At 41.9% G+C, this 24553-nt stretch overlaps 1 protein-coding gene across 1 annotated transcript in view; it reads right to left on the reverse strand.

Annotated features, from left to right (window-relative positions):
* Positions 1-24553, reverse strand: part of hspg2 (heparan sulfate proteoglycan 2) — a 102387-nt gene that overhangs the window by 55935 nt on the left and 21899 nt on the right. Inside the window, exons 2-8 of the mRNA XM_067593144.1 lie at positions 13016-13145; positions 12620-12679; positions 5636-5695; positions 1022-1134; positions 774-832; positions 331-503; positions 139-177 (exon numbers count right to left, since the gene is read on the reverse strand). Of these exons, the coding sequence (XP_067449245.1) occupies positions 139-177; positions 331-503; positions 774-832; positions 1022-1134; positions 5636-5695; positions 12620-12679; positions 13016-13145 (634 nt within the window). The remainder of the gene's footprint in view (positions 1-138; positions 178-330; positions 504-773; positions 833-1021; positions 1135-5635; positions 5696-12619; positions 12680-13015; positions 13146-24553) is intronic.

The following is a 24553-nucleotide window of genomic DNA, read 5'->3' on the forward strand; positions in this document are numbered from 1 at the left end:
TAAAGGTCATCATAAAATTCCAACATCATGAGAAAGGAACTGCTCGACTGTTCTTTCTAAAAGGTACTACAGTCACCCTACAGTTTCTACAGTACAGTCGGCTCAATCACCATGCAACACGCATGGCACAGTACAAACCTGGCACTGCTATAGGCTCCACTGGAGGCACAGGTAGAGCTAGAAACCAGAGGGAAATGTTAATGACACCGCCTACCCCACTGGTGGATCTTAATTTGCTGTAAACTTACAGCAAATTAATGCGTAAAGGAGTCCATCACCTGTGTTACAAAGCTGTGTTACGTGGTGTTGCTGATGTCTCTGAGGTCTTACCTTCTCCAAGCTGTCTGAACTGAAAGCCCTGGACTGATGTTACGTAGGAAGCAATGGCTCCCTCCTTCACCACATTGTAGAGCACGCTGCGGATCTGATCTTCATTGCTGTTGTAGTCAGACCCCACATCCAACTCGACAAATACATCCACACCATCGTCTCTTATAACCTTCCTGCAAAGAGCAAGAAAGGCCAGTGAGGGAACAGAGTGTGTGGAGTGCACTGCAGAGGTAAGGTTTCTCTTTGGATGTCCCTTAGAGGAATCACTCACTACAGTCTTGATGAATTATCGACTACAGGCCTACACTGTTGGCCTTGTGCGGTTTGGAAACAGGGGAAGAAATATCACCTGGCCAGGGTAAGACACCCAGGCAGCAGCACACAGCTGTATGGTATCTACTCTGGATGTCACAAAGTGTGATTTAAAGGATTTGTGTTCTTACTTAATGAGGACCACGCTGACTGTCTGGACACCTGGAATTCTGTTGTACTCCGACTCCAGCTGCAGGGGGAAAACCAGACTCGGTTAGGTGGAAATAAACAACTCTGAGCCTTATTCTCAGACATAAGGTCACACATGCTTAAATCAACAAGGTCATAAATCACATGCATGAACCTTGTAAGGTAGCCTTATAATGTAGTGTACATGACCACCATTCAGTAGGCTTTATCATATGAGGAAAGAACTTACCGTGTCCACCACTGCTTCAGTGATCTCATTAAAGGCTGGAGAGAAGATGTCTTCAAGCTCAGGGCCGTAGACCAGGGAGTCGGTGAAGTTGACAAGAGCTCTGTAATAATAAACTAGAAACACCGAGAGGGGAGGAGAATCTGTCAGCTAAACCACACAATAACTGACAACAACCACAGGCTCAGCATTAATGTCCATCTGTTGCAGAGTTTATCTATTATAAGCCGTATTCATGCAGTGCAGTAAGTGGTAAAGTCTCTTAAAGGCAATGTCATATGGGATACTGTTCGGGAGTTATTTCCCCAAGGAAAGCCTTTGGTGAAATGTTTGTGAAAGTGAAAACTGAAGAGCATGACTGTGGCTTAAATAAGAGCCACATACAAATTACGGCGTCTATTTCCATATCTCAATTGTGGTTGGATCTGCACTAAAACCGACAGCTGCAGTGTTTGCACCACACATAGGCCCTAACATGAGGCACACGCTGAAAAAGGCATGCTCTGCCCCTACATACTCAAATATAACCATGAAATTACAGTATCACAACATGTCTTCCTCTCCATCCATGTCTTTCTGCGGACATGGACACAGAGACGCTTTCCCATCATACACACAAAAAAAGTCAGAAAAAAAATTCCCCAAATGTGTTTGGGACGAACCGAGTTCTTCGCCTCTGGGACGAAACTATCACTTAACAAATGACAAACTTAACCGAGCGCTGATTACAACGGAGCGCGTCTTCTCATGCTGTTACTATAGTTACTATCACTGGCTGGCTACTCAGCGAGAGATCTGAAATGTTCCTGTGGTACCGGTCCATCTATCCCCTCAGTCACAAACGGCAGGACTGGCTGGCAGGACCTCGCAAATATGTTGCGTTTAGGGTGACCAGATGACAATGGGTGAAATTCAGGACAGGGGAGTTGGGGCTGGGCATGGTCACATGGCCATGGTGGGAGTACCCAGTACATTACATTCAGTGTCAACGAACAGTAAAATATACATCAACAATGGTGGTTTTAGTGATTTAGGGGCCCAAGGAAAACTCTGTCTTGCTCTGTCTTGATTTTGGGACAGTTTACATTCACTCGAGACAGTTAAAATTGTTTTTTTGGGATGGAGCCCTGTAATCAATGCATACATTCAAATACAAAGTACGTGGAGATCAGTCAAAATAGCGCGACCACGAGTTTGCAGCATGATCTCTTGATTGAACACTAATGATTTGAGTTGCAAGCTAAGTGGCAGTTTGAGTCAGGACCACTACTGTGCCAGCAGCTGCAGAGGAAGAAGAAGAAAATCCTCTGTGAATGATTGGGAAGCGGGCCTCAACATTCCCTCCACCAAGTCAAACATATGAGGCAGGCAGGAGAGCAGCGGAGGGGGCTGCAGCAGGAGTTCCTAACAGTGGCCTACAGAAAGGGCTATGTTAGCTGGTCTGACTGGTCTTTAAAAATATAGGTCAACTGGTTGAATATAACGCAGTCTGTATTCAGACTTAAATCAAACAGAAGCTACAAACTAGCCGCTACTAGTCATACTTAAAGTGCCAGGTGAAATGGGATTTATCTGGTTAGTACAATCCTAATTATTTCAGGTAATCTGATTCACTTTCAAAACCTTACAAGCAGCTGGTTGGTATTACATCTTTAGTGCCCATAGTGTCTGCTGGAAGCGTCCTTAAGTAAGGCGCTGATCCCAGAAAATTACTACACTGTGGCTGACCCTTCCCTCTAATCACTCAGAAGAAATGTAGCGAGGGAAAAAAGACAAAGTTCAATTTGGTTTTGCACACTGACGAGGAAATTCTCTTCTTCTTCCCTCCTCTTCTAGCGCCCACATTGCCCTACATATGAAGAACTCCACCCATCTGCTACATAAATGGGTTACAACACACCATGCAAAAGTTTTTTTAAGCAATGTATCATGCTGATTTATTTAAGTGCGTTGGCAAGCAAGCAGTGACACGAACTCTACTGGGCTTTGTGCAATAATACCATTCAAAATAAATGAACAAATGGTTTACAAGTAGTGCTTCTAACATTTTCTACTGCTTGCATCTTCCACACTACATATCATAAGATCAACATTTTTAAAGAATCAGCTGTTTACAAAATTGTTTTGACTCAGCATTATGATTTTTACCTGCCATAGTGCGTATCTATGGCAAAAAAAGATTATTTCAACTACTACATTGTCAAAATCTCTATTATCTACCTGTATAAGACATTTTGATGAGTTATAAGAGTAACTCATTATCAACCAAAATGTCAGCTGTATTATTATAATTCCAATGTCAAAGGTTTAGCCTATGAAACTTAAAATAGACCGGCCCGCAGGGTGCCCCGTTCTCACACTACTGCCAACACTTTGTTAGGACAGGCCTGCCAGCCTCTGATTTCAGACTGGCAGTGTGGGTTTAGGGAGGAAGTCAATATTTGTACTGTTTCTCGCAGTCAGATGCTACTTGCCATGCCAGAAGCAAAGAGTCATGTTCTAAGTAAGCATCTGCTGAGCCGCTAGGTACAAATATACATGCCCAAATATGTGCAAAACAATAAATCTACACACACACACACACACAGAGAGGGCAGGAACCATACAAACACTCTTTGTGTATATTGTTTCCTCCCTTTCCCTTCTCCTCTGATAATTACACATCACTTAGACATGTGGACACTGACAGCTGACATTTATCATGATTACCAGGAGCAACTTAATTAAAAGTTAAAGATTTTGTGTCTCAGATTCAGGCTGTGTGTTCTCTGTGTTAAAGGCTTGTGGAGAACCTTTTTGCTTATGCTCCACTGCTTGAGTTTTGGCTGGTAAACAGCCATCTTAAACACTACTAAGTTTCCTTTCCTTACACACAGCACTGGCACTACAAGACATCCCGTTCCTGGTGAGGAAAAGCCTCATTTATGACAAAGTAAACTGAGCACTGCCTATGAAAACACTCAGTGAGCTGAACATGTACTGTAACAACAGAAGTGCAGGCTTTAGAACAGCCTGGCAGGGTGCCCGAGTGCTTACTTTGCAGCCTGTTTCTGTCAGACTTATAGGAATAATTGTTGGGCCTGAATGTGGAACCAGAAGACAGGCAACATCAAAGTTACTCATCAAAGCGCCTCATTTGACCCGCATATAATCTAATCACTTGAGTGGGTACTCGCCGCCAGGTCAACAGTGGCTCGTAGCCCCAACTCTCTCTGAGCTCGCCGCTTTATCGTTTGGGGCTGGCGAGTGTGGAACTGCCGCCGCCTGAGATCCTTTGATTAGAGCGCCGGGTTGTGCCCTACTGCTAACGAGCAGCTCTTTTACTCCCAAGACCCATTCTCCTGTTCATCATTCACTGTTTCCAGCGGGGGGGAAATCCCCTCGTCAAGCACCGCTACCATCAAGGGTGATGAAACTATCAGAGTGCAGACGTGACGGGTGGGATGAAAAAAAAAAGGAGTCTGGAAAAAAAGCATTCCAAACTCTTAATTCACAAACTTATTTAGCTATTAAAGCTGTTCAGCAGAACTGTGGCGGCTTTGTGCAATGGGCCCCCTCCGAATACATAGAGGCCTATGCAGAAGACAAAGACTTGATTGAGTAGTGAGCCCAGCCTGGCCTTTAAAGCCCAGCCGCATTGGGCTTGACCTTCAACCCTCAAGGCAGCGCCCACGGCATCGACCCAGCACCACCCGGGCCATTGAGAGAAGGAGGGAATGAAAGAGGGCCAGAACCTACAAGAACAAGGCCCAAAACCATATTGCGTCAGCAATCCCGTCAAAAATCTTCAAATAAAAAATAATTAAAATAATTCATGTTTTTCTCTTCCTTGGGCTTTTCCTCTTTCTCTCTCTCACTCTTGTCTCTCTCAGTGTAATATGTGTTTCTATGCCAGCTGCGTCTTTCTCAGCTGGACTCTTGCAGACAGGACCCCTCCTTTCTACCCTTTTCTTGGTGGCCAGCCAAACAACTCTGTCTCCAAGTCCAATCATTGCCCTCTAGGGAACTCTAGGGAATGACTTCTGGCTTCATTATTAAGCCTACCCCATTGTGCCCTCCCATAGCTTGCAATGTAAGCAGCAAAAATCACTACTACCATCGCTGTGTATAATAAAGCATATCTCCCTACTCATGCTGTAGTGATTCTGTGAAACAGCTGGTTCATATCATAGGGGTAAGCCATGTGCATGAGGTTGAAATTACAAAAAGCACTTTTCAAATTAAATTGCGGAATACTTTTTTGCAAGTGTTGGCCATGCACAAAGACGAACAGTGATTTAACTCCAACATCTCTTTACAAAAGATTTTTCAACTGGAAATATGCAAGTGTTGTCATTTGGGTGCGATGAACTCTATTACTCTATGGAACAAGCCCATCATTTTCCACTGGCATCCGAAACACTGGGAGACGCCTGCAAGACACTTGGAAAAACAGAGTAGCTGGACTCAATCACTGCATGCCCAAGCCGAGTCTTCTTTGGAATGTTATCTGAGAGAGCGTTTGGAAATGAAAGTGCATAACTGAGTGGAGCAGGTGACAGGAGAGTGTGCCAAAGACAAGAGGAAAGAGGAGAGAAACCCAGAGCAATAAAAAGAAAACCGTGCTTGAGGACTTACTGTATTCTTGCTCGACTGGGCTCTGTATGTTCCCCACATATGAAGGGTCCGACCAGTGTTCTATAGCAAGCGACGAAATGCGAGGAGCGAGGAGCAATAGGCAGGGGAAAGAGACGTGGCACAGAGGTCGACGGGGCACGAGGTTCAAACAAGGAAAGCGACACAAGGACCGGGGAGAAGGATCAAGTTAGCCAAGCAGGTGCAAGAGAGGTTAAAGTTTCAGGAGAGTTAGAAAGGAAATGATTGGAAGCGAGGAGAGAAAACAGAAAAGTGACAATCAGAAACAGAATTGCCCAAAGAGTTGTCTTCACAGAAACAGGAAATCAAGAAAAGTCTCAGCTGCTGAGAATTATAGTACACAACAAACAGAATGTATTTATCAAAATGTGTTGAAAAACAGAAGTAAAATAAACATTAGGAAACAACCAAGAAAAGTTTGTACAAGAAATGCAAGTAATGTAATGTTGTCTAGAAATGTCAAAACCAGCTCTGCGTTAACAACATCAACTGTGCCACTAATCATTACCATCCACATGCTGAGGACAGTGGTGCTTAATGGGACAATGGATGCTGAGAGACTGTGGTCGTTGTTGACTAATGAGTCCAACCGGTGTCTGTCTGGAAACAAACAAGGAAGCCTGCTTGCATGACAGCGTCATGGAGAAAAGGTCGGAGGGGATCTCTTTAGAAACGGCTCCCCTTTAGTCCAACAGAACAAAGAGGATATCCTCCGAACCAAACACACACTCCAAACGCAAACTGCTCTTCACATCTATGCTGTCTCAGACAGACACATCCACCACGGGGCTTTACAGCGACACAGGGAGGAGCTGCTTCCTGTTTTCCCTCCTAAATGGAAAGAACCAAGCACCATAATATCCTTTGTCTTTACCAAAAGTTAAGCCCTATGCACTGGCACGGGCATGAGAGACCGTGTTCTGTTTTGTGGTGACTCATTCATTCTTCCATTGCTATGGATGCAGTTACACCGTTGGGGCACGCTCTGAAACGTCAACTGAGGAGGCCTTTCAGTAGCTCTGAAGCACAGATGGGTTTTAAGAGAGGGACCCTTGAGTATAGTTTACAACACATTTACAAGTTTTCTAAGTATCTGCTCACTGTCTTTCATTAAAAAGTGGACCAAAAGTCATGTAAATAAATTCCATTTGAAAATTGAGTAAAACTGATACTGATGTGCTGACAAGACAGATTTTAATGCTCCGATCCAGATTCTGTGGGAGTCCACTCCATAAACTATAACAGACAGCAGTAAACAACAGCTCCTTCATAATGAAGTGACTGTGCTGGATCCAGCTGTTTCACAGCTGCAAATACAAGAAACATATGGCTTCTGATACACCATTACTGTAGTTGTGGCATGTCTTTGAGACGAGATGCAATTTAGAAAGAGTTGGTGTAAAAAAAAGTGCTTTTGGATTGACTGTAGCTGCTGCTGTCTGGTGCTACAGTCTAATGCTACAGGTGAGGAGCGGGTACCTGAAGTTTCCGAACTGACTTTTTTAGAGAAATAACAAGTTATGAAGCCAGGAAACAGTTGACAGAAAACATACCCTACCCAAAACCATCTGAGATCTCCCCCAAGAATGGTAACCCAAACTAATTAAAGCTAATGAAGCATCCGCTACTTCAAAGGCTGCTGATATGTTGTGATCCTTGTCAGAATGGGAGTGAGTGCCAGAGAGAGGGAGGTAATCACTTTATTATTACTCCCAACTCTTTTATGTGCATGGTCACTGACTGAAACAAAGCAGTCATTGTGTAACAGGAGGAACAAACAGAAGAAAGATAAAAGAAAATCATTTTAAGTAATAAGTGGCGGTGCATTCAGTATATACTGTTCATGCACTAATGTATTATCCACCAGAGGAAAAAGAGTTAAGGGCTTAACAAATCCCAGAAGAGGTATTATTTATAGTATATGGACACTTGAGTATTCAACCAGGAAGCCACTGAACAACTGCAGAGCTTTATCCAAATAAACTCTCTGATCTGGGAAAACTACAGGACAACTGAATAGTGCGCCAGTAATCACAAATTCTAATTCAGTATTTGTTTTGTAACACAGCAAAACATTTTCTTAGCTCCAATTTTAGATATTCTCTTCTCTTGCAGCATACATGATCACAGAGGTCATTAAAATAAACAGAGGTATCAGTTACGACTTTGTCCTTGACACCGCCACGGGGAAAAAGACATATTTCAAACAGTCGCACATTCTCTCTCTCTCTCTCTCAATAAAAGCCTCAACATCTCTTTCCTAAAGAGGAGCGGCACAAGCCAGTTCTCCAAGGCAACACGTTTGTTATTGGTACAACAGAGTGCAGCATCATGGGGCTAGGTGCAGCAATAAGGTTCGAGTTAGTGACTAAGGCCATTCAGCAGGAGTCTTTCAGAACAATGTCCACCTTGAGTGCACAGTCACACTATCAAGTGTTTGTGAATGGCTTTTTAACAACTACTTATTTTCAGTTTCCTTTCAGCAAATGTGTGTTTGTCTACTCTGTTAAAGAGGACATATCATGCTTTTTGTGATTTTGTTATTTTTATACTGTTATGATGTTGGATGTCTATGTTAAAAATGGTCAAAGTTCCAAAATTTGAGGGGAACATATGTAAAATGCTCCCTGCAAGTCAAAACCCAGGGCTTCAGCCTGACTTGAATACTTTGTTTGCAAAGTTACCTCTATTTCCCTGTTGAACTGATGTCAGATCGATCACCCATGCCCACAAATGGCTGTCCATTCTATAGCCTTTGTTCCTGAGGTTGTTCATGTTGTCCAATTGCATAGTTCAAATTGGATTCGGGCTTGAACATTTTTGACCTTAAAGAGACAGGAACTAAAACTGCCTGTTTCAGACAGAGGCTGAACTGAGGAGCTGCCAGTATAAGATAAATAAAGAGTTTTTTAACTGAAAATCATGCAAATATATACCAGTAGAGTATAATTTCAGAGAATATATATATAGACCCGGAAACGTGCATGATACGTTCCTTTTAAAACTGCCTTGTCCACAAATGGGAGTGAGCCATCTGATTATAATTTGCTGCATGTTTTTTCCTGTACCGTCTTTTTTCTCGTTTGACTCTTGCTAGTTGGTTTGTGACCACCTTTAGGGCCCCCAGCAGTGCAACAACAAAGACCTCACCAAAATAACTGCAGCTGCCAGCGCTCGTCCCTCTGTGTAATTACCCAAGAGGCTCCCTGTATCTGACACACAGAGACACACAAACACACTCACAAGAGAGGCAGTGCCACTGAAACGCATATCTCACCAACTGCCCATGAAAAAAGGAAGAAATACTGAGTGGGTGGCCTGGCCCCAGCCTGTCCGCTGCCCGGGCTAAACTGACAGACAGGGTACATTACCTTGATGTATTGTCCTCTTATGCTGTATCATCTGTTCTCCTCTAGAGATAACGGAATAATCTAAACCTGAGTTGTGTTTTTTCAGCAAGCATCCACTACCACTTGATGTCATTAGAGGTAAAACCAGCTGAGGCTACACAAGAATACAGCAACCTGTCAGTGAGGCGGCCTCTACGTGACTCCCAGTGGACCAAGGACAGCCTGACCCTCAAGTTTAAGCAAAGCACCCTTGAAAACTAAACACAGAACAAATCTCTCTGCTCATCCTTTACTTGAATCAAGTGAGAAACCCTGATAAGTTATACTTCTTCTCTGTTCATAGGATCACAATTTAAACATTTAGTCTAACTCATACGCAGTGTTTAATGTAACAATTTCTGCTAAATGAACAATGTCAAACAGGCTAAAGTCGTCTGAGATATGAATTCTCAGGCTTTACATCCAAAATTAGCACTGGGAATAACGTAACCCCAGCAGCCCCTCACCAACCAACATTACTAAGTGGACATGGTAATCTTTGTTTCTTTGGTTTCTAAACAAAGTGGCCAATACACTCCACTTGGTGCAGTGGGAATATCTATAATGGAGCCTGTGGAACAAGGGACGGCTCTCACAGAGGAGATAAGCTGGATTTTGTCTCCCAGAAATCTCTTCGGGGATCTGACTGTGGAGGTCAAGATGGGAGGTTAGGAGGACATGGGACGCAACCTTCATATCTCCGGGAAAGATTGCAGACTATGATTAAGCAGAGACAAAGAACAACAATGGACAAAAGATGTTGGAAATAGCTTCATCTCAAAAACAGTTTAGACTCCAGATGTTTTGGGTTTTTTTTTTTCACATCTTCAATGTGCAAGTCTGAGACAGAGGGAAATGGAAATTCCTTAACCAAAGGCAAATAGTAACACAACAGGATACAAGACATAATAGGGACAACTGTGGCACCTACGTCTCTCACTTTATAGTAGTTGAGGGGGGAAGGAAAGCAGAGGCTTGGGTCTGGACAGCCAACAGGACAGAGACACTCAGCAAAGTATTGAGCATTCAGCGCAGGAAACCGAATTTCCTTCCCACTGCTGTCGCACTCAGATCTATATATGGAAATAGCCTCCTCCAGTCACAGCACCATGATCATCATACTGAGCAGAATACAAATGTCTAGCCACCTTTGAATTAAGACAATATATTAAAGAAAATACCGCATAATCTCAACCTCATATTTAATTGCCACATTAAAGCAACATTGACCTTTATGTGGTTTGGAAAGCCGGTAACTTTACAGCAACAGAAGCAATAAAGCAGAGTAATGGAGAATGTTTGTAGGCTCATTTCACACCACAAAATGTGAGCACATTAACAAAGAATATTTTCCCATCCCGTGCTGTCAACACAACACAAACAGGCTTTGTATTCTGTGACTTTCATATTCTTTTTGCACATTTGTATCTGCCAAACTGAGTCTGACCAGAGGATAAAAGCACTTAAGTTCTCACCAGGTTTTGGCTGAGAAATACACACTTCAAAACGACCGCAACTTTAATGTGGAAGGTTGAAATAAAACGTTCAACTACTGAAATGATTGTTTACTGGAACTACTGCATGACTCAGTTAATCAGTCTTTTTCAATATTAGCTGAAAATTTTCTTGGTAAGCTGCTAAAAACTGACTCAACCTTCAGTTAAACCTTACTAGTCTAATTCAGCACAATCACATGCTGTCAACACCAGACACAATAATATCAACTGTGTTAAAAGCCCCTCTGGCTATTTTAACTACCCAAATTCAGCAAGGCCTCACAGCAGTGCTATTTCTGTGAACAAGACACATTCTGCTAAATGCCCCAGCTCTGATGTCAACTCGCAATACTGCTACCAAAAAAATGATTCTGCCATGATGTAACCTGTCAAGGGACAGTGTCTGGCACCAAAGACAAACTAAGAAGCAGCAGCTATTATCAGAACTTTGTCTTTAATAATCAGGGAAATTGCACCAATTACAATTTTCATTGCTTTGGTAAATTAATTTTCTGCAGGGTGGAAATATGTATAATATAAATGTTGACTGCCCAAAATTGCCTATACTCAGAAAGAAATCTTTGAAAATACATAGTATATAGAGATGCACCAAATGGAATTACAGTAGGACTATGTTGAACATGCTGTCAAGTGATAAGCTGGATTTATAGTTGTGCGTTGAGGGGTTAATGGTCTAATAATGGCAGCTATGTGAACAGGCTGAGTAGCTACCGCGTAGCTGATGTGCGCCTACTCAAAAAAGTGACTACGGCAAACCTTCTGCTCACCTTGATCACTGCTCTCTTGTGAAAATATATGCCTAGCCTAGTGTATCACAAAATAACTGATGTGGGGAATATAACAAAAAAAATAAAGCACGGCACTGCCTGATCACCTACAATATATCTGTCAGCTCTCAAAATGAAGGAAGTCCTGTTGTCCGAGGTAGGCGAGGTATGTAACATTTGGCTCTGTGTATAAATGGTCAGGAAGATTGAACACTGTCAAAATATTAATATGCAGTGTTATTCAAGATTTCTTTGTCATAACATCTGTGCCAGAAAAGTCACATGTGCTAACTGAGCCGCACCATATTGGTCATTGTCCATACATGTGTTCTCTTACATGTCATCTAATGTGCGGAGTATGAAAGTGTCTAAACAATAATTGCACTGTTAAAATGTATGTAAATGTGTGGAACCTACTGTACGTGTCTTAAGAAACAAGTAGCTGTGGGTATAAATCCAGCTATCATTGAGTATAAGAATTTGTCAAACCAAATAAAGTGTTATTAGTTGATACTCTTGAACTCTTGAAGAAAGTCCAAGATGGGACTGACGAGACTCTTTGTTGCTTTGTTGTCTGAAATGAAGAGAAATCTAGACATGATAAAAACAGTGAAAATGGACCAAGAACAGAAGAGTCACTTACAGCAACAAACCACAGGCAAAATTTAAAACAAGAGTTAGACCAATCATGCAGAGTTTAATAAGTTATATAAATATTCTCTCCCCCTGCTAGTGTGTCATGTGATATAGAAAGATCACAGCATATAAATACTCTTCAAGTTGGCAGAAAAAAAAAAACAAGGGGGGGCTGTAAAAAGCCAAAGCTGTAGCGAATGGAATGCAAAACAGTAATGCTCTGCTGCAGCTTTTATTGTTCGTCATGCTTTTATGTATCTTATTGTGCTGTCACCTCTGCTGCTGGTTAAAAGGATGAAAGGGGAGAGGAGATGTTTATATCTCAAAGACAAAGATGAAGCCCCATGTTATGACCAGACTCTGGCAAGCTGGAAAGGAGGGAGGACAGGGTGTAGCAGGATGTGAAGGCATCTTCAATGCAGGCTCAGGCAGACATCATGCACATACTCGCACACACACACACGCACACACACACACACACACACACACACACACACACACACACACACACACACACACACACACACACACACTGCATGCAGCCACTTAAGTCAGGGACACAGATGGGGGACCTTTAGAGAGTTGAGTGATCTTCCACATATAAACAAAATCTGGCGCAGAGAATTGTTTGAATCACTATATTTTCTGATCCCTTACTTGTGCTCTCAGGGACCGGAGGCCATGGTGCACTTCCATCATCCTCTCCACTGGGCAGATCTTTAAAGTCACAGACACAAGTATAGGAAAATGGTCAATGTGAAGGTTAAAGGCCCCAAAAAAAACATCATTTGTTCACCTATGTGACAAGTAGAACATAAAATCTGCAGGGAAGCGAAATTCTCCTTGTAAAAAGTAAATCCTGTAAATGAGTGTTTATATGTAAACATTATAAAACTTTATTCTGCATCTCTGAGCATCATTTCCTACATTCCCTCATTTTCAGTTTCGTGATTAGTTAACAACATAAGGAATGCATGATGAAAAACACAACTCCCACGAATTAAGTGCAGCTGTTGCTTTGGTTTGTGGTCATCCAGCCTTTATCGAACCCACCTCCTGAGGCTTCATCAGCAGCAAAGTCCTCGTCATCGTCCAGTAAGCTCTGTGACGCCTTGACATCTTTCTCTGCCTCCAAGTCTTCTGGCAGAGGGACCTCTCCCCACACCTTGGAAGCCTGAGTCACCTGCAGCAAGCACAAGAGAGATTTATAGGGGTTGAAGTCTCCACTGAGCAAGGTTACACCCAGTGCTATACATGGACCCATGAAGGGTGGAGAGAAAACAAAAGCTGAGACAGGAAACAGGACATTGAGATGTGTTTACTTTTACCATTTATTATCTCTTTGAGGCCTTTTCAAGAGTTTGCATGCAAACAGAAGGTCATGACACTGGTATGAATAGAGTTCATTCAGAGCTCAAAGTTTCTTCACTGCACACACATCTAAAGAAATCATAACTATTGGCTGTTTTTCTAATCTTTATGGTGGGAGTTGGCTTCAGAAATTCACAGCTGACTGCAGTGACCCACATATAAATACACACATTGCACAAAACTCAGAGAGAGCCGGGGAAAGCAGCCGAGGTTGAAATCAGAATGACTGGATGACATAAATCTGTTTAAGTATGCTTTAAACTCCGTCTCCCCCCCCGGGTGAAAACTAACATACCACAAGTAGTCCTTTACGACCGGCTCCTCGCTCGGGAATCAGGAAGGACTCTATCACGGAAAAATTATGTCACCTCTAACAGCAGTAAAAACACCTCAAATGTACCTCAGAGGACAGGTTGCTTCTCAATCAGACTGTGATCATCATGTCACTCAGCATGTTATATGAATGGAACGACAGCAGAGGTGTAACTGAAGGATATGAGTGAAACTGACAATGCAGTGCCTGGGCGCAAGTCACACTAAGGAGGTAAAATCTGAACATACACAGAATTAGGAATCGGAATCAAACCTTGATACTTTTTTAGTACAGACAATCGTTTTTTTGGTAAAGACAATTTCTGTATTGATTCTATTTAGCAGATGTAGATATTTAACTGGATAAGTGAAAACTTTGACCTGCTGGTGGTGCTAGATGAAAGGTCGGGGATCGCTAAAGCCATTACCAGTCATCTTCTGGGTACCATGAAATGTTAATTTCAGTGCATCCAGTAGTTGTTGAGATATTTCAGTCTGGACCAAGGCGAGCGGTCACTGCCCAACAGACCAGATGACCGACCGACCGATCAACAGCCTGACATTGCTATTCCTAGAGCCATACCACTAGTGTAGTTAAAAATGGTTTTGTAGAAAAACATGTTATTATTCCTGGAAGTGGAAAAGTCTCAGGTATCATACAAGCACTAGATTTGACATGATGCGCATTGCTACACAGCAGACAGAACATATTACATTACATTGTTTTTCACATATTTTTTTAACTAAAAAGGAGTGCATGTTTGCCTTAATGTGGAGTAATGGTGTATGGATATCTCGAAAGGATTCCATAAGTGTAGATTTCAATCAAAAGTCCTATCCTTGACAGACCTACTCAGTCACATAAATAAAAAGACAGAACTGCCTTTTCTCACAGCACCTGATAGACCCATACACACACTCAATGAGGAGACACAAAGCTTAACCAGCTGCCCTCATATCTGATCATCTTGATAGGGTTCATTGTGCCAGGCCAAGTAGAGCACGGTGTGGGTTTATTATCTCTGCTCTCACCATCTCAGCATCCAGACTGCCCAGACTCTGGCTATAAGTTTAGATACGACACTGGCACGATGCCACCCCTGGCATTTCCAGTTGGCATGGCCCGCCAGTTCCTATTTCCACCCAACTCTGTCATGGTAGTTTTCCCATTTAAATGGCTCCAGCTAATAAATAACTCGATTTATCCCCCCAAATCCTCTCTCCCCTGACTAAACACCCTTACAACAACAATCCCGGGCCATTTTCAAAAGGAAACTGCTGACTAACCAAATTCCTTTCAGTGGTGCCGACCAGCCAACCATTGGTGTGATCATCTCCTGCTTCCCACTCCCTTGGGATGGGGTATCATCTGGACACACTGTGTGCCATCTGGGCAAAAACCTCCACAAACTTTCAGAGTAACCTTTGATGGACGAGTCCATATTTGCACCTGATCTTAAAGCGAACATGTTAAGGTAAACTTGTTTGAGACTGTCAAACTGGCCTCACCTCAGGGAGAGTTGGGAACTACATATGAATTTGCTTTCTCACTATGCTACTGCATTCTGGTTCAAAAAGCTAGTGCGACCTTTACTCTCAGTCTAGGAGTTGAGCAACGTCATGCGTTAAAGTTATCTCTCCCTTGAGATAAAGATCTTGACCGACACTGTAATCCTTTGAACTCCACCCCACCCACAAGATACTGGCCTCAGAAGCTCTCCTTTTGCTAGTAACTTGTTGCAATTTCCAGTGGCACATATGGCAACCATGTACATGCATGAAAACAGCAGGCATGCATATGCACACATAAATATTGTACATGCATGTGACGCAAAGACAAGTACACATTCCAGCCAAAAGGAATTCCACTATTTACTTATGAAATGCTCTGCTCACAATGCACAATGTTTGCCCTGCAAGTTGAAGTAGTGGTAGCTCTAGAAATAAAGGAGCAACAGAATCCGTGCATAACGAGTGACAGGTGACGCCAAACAGAAGCCTGAAGACAGGCCTGAAGTTTGCCCAGCTGTTGTTTAACAGGACCAAGAGAAACAACTGCATTTTGGTGCATGAACAATTGATGAGAAAAGGCACAGAAGCATAACATTTTGGAAAAAGATTGGTCCGACTGAAATAACTGAGCCAAGATCCTTTCAAGACGGTACTACCTTCAGCTGTCGTAGAGTTTTGCAGCTGGAGAACTGCTGTCATCTCCGCATCCAAACACATGCTAGCTCCTCAACCCATTTATTTAATTTCACAGTCACTGGTCATTAACAGCCAATCAGATTTTCATGCTTCTTTGTTTCCCAAAATGGATAAGTGAGTGATTGCAGCCACTAAAAGCTTCCCAATTCTCTACTGCTTTTATTTGTAAGACTACATGCACAGATATCTCTTAAATAACTCCTGAGAATGTCTGTGTCTATTATTGTCGTTATTATCTATAAGTATTTCTGTTATCTGACTGAGCGGGACAAAACAAGTTAAATATTAAATCATGTGATTTTTAGTATCATGACATCAATATTGAGATCATGCTGTTGTAATTGATGTAGAAGCCGTTCTGTCCTTATTTAGATCATTCCACATCTATCCGGATTTCAGTGCTGGGTTACTTCAGAAACGTCGACAGTTTGATCCCATAAAAAAAAAGCTCTGTGACCTGGACATAAAATACTCTCTACTCCATCCTGCCATGCTGAGTTATTCCTGTGGGTAAACCCTCACTGTTTGGCTGCCCTGATGGTGCTGAGGCATTTGTTTGTGATATCCTCATGAAATCATCACAACTCCACAGTTGATAAATCTTCTTTATTTTACACTAAGTACTGTTTTTCTTGTTTCTACCATTAATTTGTTATGATGGTATATCATGCTTTTGAGTTGTTGGGACTTATAAGTGACTTTTGATAAGAAACTTTGTTGGTACTGAGCATGCTGTTAAACCAATCTATGCCGTGTGAATTTTTTTTTTGTTTGTTTGCTATAAACCATAACGTATCAGGCATCATGATGCAGAGTGTGTGTGTGTATGTATATGTAATACACTAATACTTCGCCTTGCACTCGGAAGCCAGGCAATGTACTGCTGTGGCCCACCTAAAAAAATCAATATCAGTTTAAATGTACTCTATATTTCACCGCTTTACCTTGCCGTCAGACAGGTCTTTCCTTTGGCACTACATTTTCACAGCCGTAGAACATCCATATTACTACGCATGTCATGCACTGAATTACACTGTAGATCAGCTGTTTGGGTCAGAAAGTGCTGTCGCGGCGAATATATGTACAACCACAACAAGAAACACTAAATCTGATCTGATGTTAATGATTTTATTAACCCTTAACAGTTTTGGCACCAGACCTAATTATTTGCATTTAATAATAATTTAAATAATAATTGGTTGATTAATTTCTTAGGTGGGACACCACTTGAGTATAGTATAATCAATAATTCCACCAAAAGCACTACTACTCATATTAGAGTTAATAGTGAAGTTCTGTCAACAGTCAGCTATCTCAATATGTAAATGACTTCCACATCTTATATCCATACCAGTCTGGTTTCAGACCTAACTTCTCTATAACTACTGCTCTTTTAAAATTCACCAATGATCTTCTTCAATGGACAACAACATGCTTACAGGCACAATATTTATCGATCTTATTGAGGCTTTTGACATGGTCGATCACTGCCTCCTCCTTGACAAACTTTATGCTATTTGTCTTTCAAAACCTTCTTTGCTTTGGTTCAATTCATATCTTGACCACAGACATCAGTGTGTCTCTTATCAGGGCAGTCAGTCAGTTATGATTATGGAAAAAGGTGTACCTCAAGGTTCATCTCTAGGGCTGTTGTTGTTCTCCATTTTTATTGATGATCTCCCACAAATCTATTCTGATTATCATATTCAATTATATGCAGATGATACTGTGATTTACTCTTCCAAGCATACATCTCACTAATGCAATGCACATTACAGTGTGATCAATGCATTTTCTTTAACTATCCTTCTTACTTAAAACAATTCTTAATTCCATGTAGGTCATTGTATAGTCTGAGGCATACTGAGTATCCTTTTTTTCTTCGTTCCTAGAAGAAATTATCTTTCAATTTAAATCTCCATCTGATTGGAACGACCTTCCCAGTTCACTTAGATCTATAACCTCCTTTCATTTTTTTAAGACATTTCTTTTTACTTATCTTCAAACAACCTGTTCTAATTATATTTGAGATATGGAAATAATTTATCTCTAATGTGTAGGTGCATGTACATGTATGTATATAGCTTTGTATGTGTATGTGTACATTTACCCACTGAGAAATCAGTGGGTGTCGGAGCAGCTATGCCTGGGAGAGTGTATGTGTGAGTGTATTTGTTTGCTTTAGAACATAACTGCCGTGAAACAATCAGTAAATAATGTTTTATTTATCTGATTCACAGCTTTGTTCTCACCTGCACCACTCGCTCTCTTTATTTACTCTCTAGCTCATTTGACCACCACTGCTCTCTCTCTCTCTCTCACGGGTTAGGAGGGCCAACTTTAAGTGCTCTGTGTTTACAAACACCAACCAAAAAATCCTGCATAGTATACCTTTAAGCTCTGATATCATAAATTTCAGATTCAGCTACTGAGCAGCATTCGCAACAACTTCGTCAGGAAATCAAACCCAGACGACATGTAATATCCATGCATGGGCTTTGTGAGGGATATGAGGGATACTCTGAGTTAGGTTTCTTGTTATTCTACTGCCAAGAGATAGAGTTAGAGAGTCTCAAGATACCAGAATCTCAAATGTCGGAGTTTCCTGTGCTGCACCAACAAAGAATTCTTGCAACTACATTAGTGCATGAATGATACAGTAACTTTGAAAAATCATAAAAGTGACTGAATGTTTACAGTAATGGACCTGTTGAGAGCTTAAAGCAACTTAAAAGACTATAGATTGCTTTGAAAAATGTCCAACAGTGGTATAAAGCACACATGAATTGTAGATGATGGACCAAACCATCCAAAACCACTGGTATGGCCCTTCAAACATACAAATTCAAAAATGCACGCACACACACACACGAACACACACACACACACACAAACATACACCCACACTCTCATGCACACATACGCAAACAGACACATGTTATCATACACCCACACTTCAGCATTCCCATCCTGGTTACATCTCTGTGACAGCCAAAGCCTGTCAGAGGCAGCGTGAGAAGAATTCTTCAGGGGACTCGATTCGCCCACTCGGCTAATAAACCCACTGATGCAGCTGCAGGACAATCTGTGAGAAACATCTTAAAGGCATACCCAATGTGTTACAGAAAATAAGAAGCTGGACTGAGAACATACTAGACATGAGTCTCACAGGAGTGACACTCTCTCATGAAAATATGTAACACTGTTTTCTGATAGCAGCAGCAAAAGTTTAGAATTCAGAGCATCTCCTGAGCTCAGACAACCTATCTGCTTTCATCCCCACCAGAGCGTGTGATAGGCAAACATGGAAAGATGAAAGCCGAAAAAAGGCAGCACGCCATATTGCTCATTCCAATCAATTGATTCAAACACCAAGTTGTGACCTTTCAAGCAAGCAGTGCACAGTAATCACGGAAAACCTTCACAAGATGAATTCCCAACCCCTGTGACCCTTCATCCCTCCCTAACCAACCCTCCTCTCTCTTTTACTCTCTCTCTCTTTAAGACTAACAATATCTGCTTAGACTTGAAGTAGCAACATGTACTAAACAGGAATGGAATGTAAACTGCAGAGTATTAAATGGATGAAAGCTTGACACATACTCTTTTCTTTAGGTAGAGTGGCTTGAAAAGAAGAAAACCCACCAAGCACTACCAGGCACCAACGAGGCCTGAGCTGCAGAACTCCAGCACTCCCTTTACTTGACCTGTTGCTATCTTTGGAGTAGGTGCAGAAGTATTTGCAGGGTTGCATTAAATCAGCACCTTGATAACATAAAAATAAATTATGTGTGCACATGCACACACAGAGATTGGGATGTTGCCCAAAGCCTCATAGGATAAAGGTGCAGGAACAGAGTGCATTGATACTGCAAACTCAAACTTATTTGAAGAGAATAAAACAAAGATATTCCCCAAATGAAATGTTGATATTGATTTGTATGTGTATTACATTGCACATTTTTAAGAAACTCTTCGGATGTTTGTTTTAGCTGCTCCAACAACTAGGGCTGTCGTGGTGAAGGAATTTTTCCTGCTCTGATTTAGGGAGACTCAACAGCATGGTACACGGTGCTGTACATATGCTATATTAACACCTCTTTTTTTTTTTTTTAGTAAAAATCAAGGTATGTTAGTCTGATTAAGTGTCGGCAAAATGGAGCAGCAGGACCTGATGAACATGGAAAACACTTTAAATCATGTTGTGGCAGGAAACAACACTGGCCTACAGCTGAGTCCCCTTAAACCTGGGATGTAAGAACACAGGCTAGAAGTGCCTTTAGATTGTATGATTGGTGGTAAACTACTTTACCTTGCAGGTTAAATGGCAGCATGCTCAGCCTTGCAGTCACCCAGGAGAGTTTAAACACATATACTGTTATGAGGGCTGGGCGCCAGGTTAGCTAGTTAGCCTGGATGTTAGCTGCAGGAGGCTTGCACGAGATTCCGTGGCGCCTGGGGGGGCGGGATCTTCCGGAGCCGCCACCGGACCGGACCGGAGGAGCCACCAAACATTCAATACATTCGCATTGAAGTGTAAAACAAGGAGGATCTAGCCTCATGAAAAAAAGAAAAAAACATGAATATAGCGTGGTTGTGGAAGTTGCTTGCCATCCACCGCAGTTGGCTTGTCTATAATGCAGTATTGCAATATTGCGGTTATTGAGACAGCCTTACCAACAACATGTTTTACAGCTCTAACACACACATGGTGATCTTCACATATGGGTTTTTGTGGTGTGCTTGGCCCTGTGAAAGAGTGATGAAAGAGAAGGCGCATAAGCCCAAGAGAAATGTTCCTTGTCCAAGCACTTGAGAATTTAGGAGACACTTACGTCACAAGATTTTTGACAACAAAATTGAGGCAACAGGGCAGCTTTGTGTATGTGCATGTTTGTGTGAGAGACTGAGTTTTCATATGTGTTTAAGTCTTGCTTGGAGTCGTGGGTGAATTGACAAACTGCCACTTCTGACACTAAACCTCTGCCTGGGCCTCTGCTCCATAAGGGGCCCGATGAGTGAGGCCCTTATGCTCTCTGCAGGTCTTTTGACATTTCTACAGGGTTTAATCCAAAGTGTTTGGAACGTGGAGGAAGTGGAAGGAGGCTCTTCATTCAACAGACAAACACTCTTTGACAATGTGCATGGATTGTCTTCTCAATGTGTTCTATGACTAATGCTGTGGGCGCAACAAACACGCCGGATTTTCTTGGAAAAAGGGACTTGTAGAGAGGAGTGAAGGGGGCCAAGGAGTAACAAGTGAAGGATAAGTCCACATTTTTGAACACATGCTTGGAGTGCCTGTCTTGCCTTCTTCCCCCAGGTCATTCATTCGCTACTCCCACACAACGGTCATGCCATCCATTTTACAATAAGCTTGATCTCCCACTGGAAAATGGCATTTGCACTCACACTTTCTCGACACTCATGATGACTTTTCAGATATGCAGATTCTTCTGGTAATGCAAGGTGACGCAGCAAAGTGCAATGCAATGAGAACCTGTTTCATTAAATATACTTAACAGGTAACTGTGAGGGCTTTTTTTCTCTGCGGTGCATATTTTAATGAGCCGACTAGATGACCTCAAAAATTAATAAACATTGACATCACGGAGATGTAAATCAGTTCTGTCACTCAGAAATCCGTCATACTTTGATATGATCAAACAAAACAAATAAAATAAGTCTGTTGTGTTTTTGTGCCTGGCCCCACTCTCCATGTGAGGCACAGATTCAAAGATTGTCTGTGGCAAGCAAGCAAGCACTGCCTCCAGCTAGACAGCATCTGCCACACAACCTCACACACTCCTCTCCCTTTACACCAACCCTCTGTGTTTGGGGAGGCATGTCAAAATAAGCAGCCAGCCTGTGCAGACTTGTGTTTGTGATCTCCTACACAGCGCAAGAAAGGATGCCTACAAAGCTACAATTAAAGTAAAGAAAAAAATGCCTTTGTCAATGAGCGTTATCTTTCTCGCTCTGGTGGGATCAAAGGAGCAGGAGGGTGAATTAATGTATCTCTACCAATACACACACATACACTTGTACACGCTTGCAAAACCTTAATACCACGCCTATAAAACAGCTGTTGCTTTTACTTTAACCTGCTAAATTTCCGGAAAGTTGAAATTGTTACAGAAGACTATTTGAAATCCAATGTGACAGATTGAATTTCACATTTCTCAATTCATCATTTTGTCTATAAAATGTTAAAAAAATGTGAAAAAAAAGGTATTCACAATATCCCAGAGCCCATGGAGATGGCTTCAATTTGCAATAGTCCAAAACCTACAGAGTTTAAATTTACTTGCACATATATAACAAAGAAAAGATGCAAATCCTCACATTTGAGAAGCTGAAACCAGAGAATATTTGGCCTTTTATTTGAAAAATGCAGATTAATCGCCTATCAAAAAAGCTGCAGATTCATTTTACGCTATTCGTTGCAGCTCTATCTGTCACTAACTAAATAATAATACAGATGCACCCAGTAAACTGTGATCAGATACTCCACACTAGCTACAAAAAAGTGATCTGAAAGTCGTATTCTGTACTTAACTTTATGAGTGTCATCTCCGCCTTGTCTGAATCAGCCCCAAATAGTACAATTTGCAAACTGGGGGTGAGTCATCATAATGTATTTTAGGCCAAAGGTCACTGCCTGGCGACACAACGACCAGACAGAGAGTAGAAATCGTATGCGGGCCATGAAACAAGACACCCCGGCCTAACACTAACCGAAATACTATCTCAGATGGGCTTTTTTCAGCGTCAATGATAACAGATCACAAGACCTGGAATTTGTGTTAAAAGCAGTAGGGCAAAAACCTCATTGGTCTTTTCATCTATGTTTCTTTTGTGATTTTAGGAGTTTGAAAGAAACAGACAGAGAAGTTCATCTTAAATTGCCAAAAGCAGGGGTTTTTTTCCAAACTGAGCATAGATATTCCCAAACAAAATATTCTTCAAGTTATTTTACAGGTAGCTGAAAGTGTTTTTAAAAGCTGTACTGTGTTACATTTTCACTGTGGGTGGGATAATAAAGCGTGAACACATTCCACCCAAACGTCTGTAGGCGTGAAGGCCCAGTTGACACCCTTAGAAGCCCGTCTTTTCAATTATCACCCCAGCAGGGGCCCCGGCAGGAACCTGCATCAATAGACCACCTAGAATCACAACCACAGCTCGTCCAGTGGTGGAACCTGAAGGCCCTCACTATCGGTGAACAAAAGACCTGCAACCGCCCCCTTATTTACACATTCAAGTATTAAGAAGTGTATAGACACACACGGACAGCTGCACACTTGTGCACAAACACTGGAAACACACCTCCTTAAGAGGCACACAGTTATCAAAACGTGGTTTCAGCCAGGAATGAACCTATTCTGTTTTTATAGGGCTCTCTGGTTTGTGAGAGAGGCCCATTTATTGTATTGGAGGTTTAGCTCTTAAAACTACTGGTGCTCTTATAGTGAGAAAAATATTCCAATGAATGTTTATACTCTGAGGGATAAAACAAGTCAAAGCTAAAATATTTGACTTAGAGCAAAGAAAGGAACACAGTAGATTAAAAATGACAAGTGTACCTGGCAAAATGCAAACCAAATCCTGTCTCACCTGAACTGCACGTCAGATCAAACATAAACACTGTGAGAGTAATTCGTGGGTCTATAAATAGCGTGTGTGTTTCCGGTAACATTTCTGAGAGAGTGACCTGCCGGGAGGAGGGGACTGTGGGGCCAGCTCCAGTTCCCCCAGACGACAGCTGACGGGCGAGGTGGCAGCTCAGAGGGGAAGAGCAGCTCCGGCTTGGCCAGCCCCGGCCTGTTTATTTATAACAGAAAGAGATCCTTTGAAAGGGCTGCTGTGTCACTTAAGATGTCTGCTTTCCTTCTCACTGACGCAGCTGACACTGCGCTACAGTAACACCTTGGAACAAAGATTGACTTGAGCTTCAGCTGCAGGAAACTGATGTTTAAGCGCTGTGAACCTTCTTCTGCGAGGAGAGCTATTTACATTTTGTAGGGGGAGTTATACATATACAGTATAGAGCTCTTAGCACATACTTCATAACCTCATACTCAGTTGTATTAACATGTTACTAAATGTTTGCAAAAATGTATTTCTACATACAAATGACATTAATTAAAATTATTTGTAGAAACTAAAGCAGATGAAACAAGTAGTTTTTCAAAAATATAATGCAGAAATGACTATATTTCAAACGATAAACACAATTTTATAACAGAATTTAGTAGAACTGGGCAGTAAAATGACCGCAGTAGGCCAGCAGGAGGGGTAGAAGCTGAGGGGGGTGCACCTGATATACCAGGTGTCACTGTTGAGCCCTCTGAAGGTGTCATGGGCCTATCAACGAAACACCAAGAAAGAAGGGTGCCCACCTGATCTCCCCCCCCCAGTGAGGCTTCTACCCCTACCCCAACTGCTGGTTATGATTTACAGTCTGCATAAACAGGACTGAATCACTAACAGAGGAAACCTGGACTCAACTGACCTTCCCTGAGTTCTCTGTTGCTGCTGGTTATGATTTACAGTTCGCAAAACAGGATTGAATCAGTGACAGAATAAACCTGGACTGGACTGATCCTCCTGAAGTTCTGTTGCTGCTGGTTATGATTTACAGTTCGCATAAACAAGACTGAATCATTGACAGTAGAAATCTGGACTTAACTGATCCTC

The sequence above is a fragment of the Thunnus thynnus genome, chromosome 6 (genome assembly GCF_963924715.1).
Source record: "Thunnus thynnus chromosome 6, fThuThy2.1, whole genome shotgun sequence".
Lineage (NCBI taxonomy): Eukaryota > Metazoa > Chordata > Actinopteri > Scombriformes > Scombridae > Thunnus > Thunnus thynnus.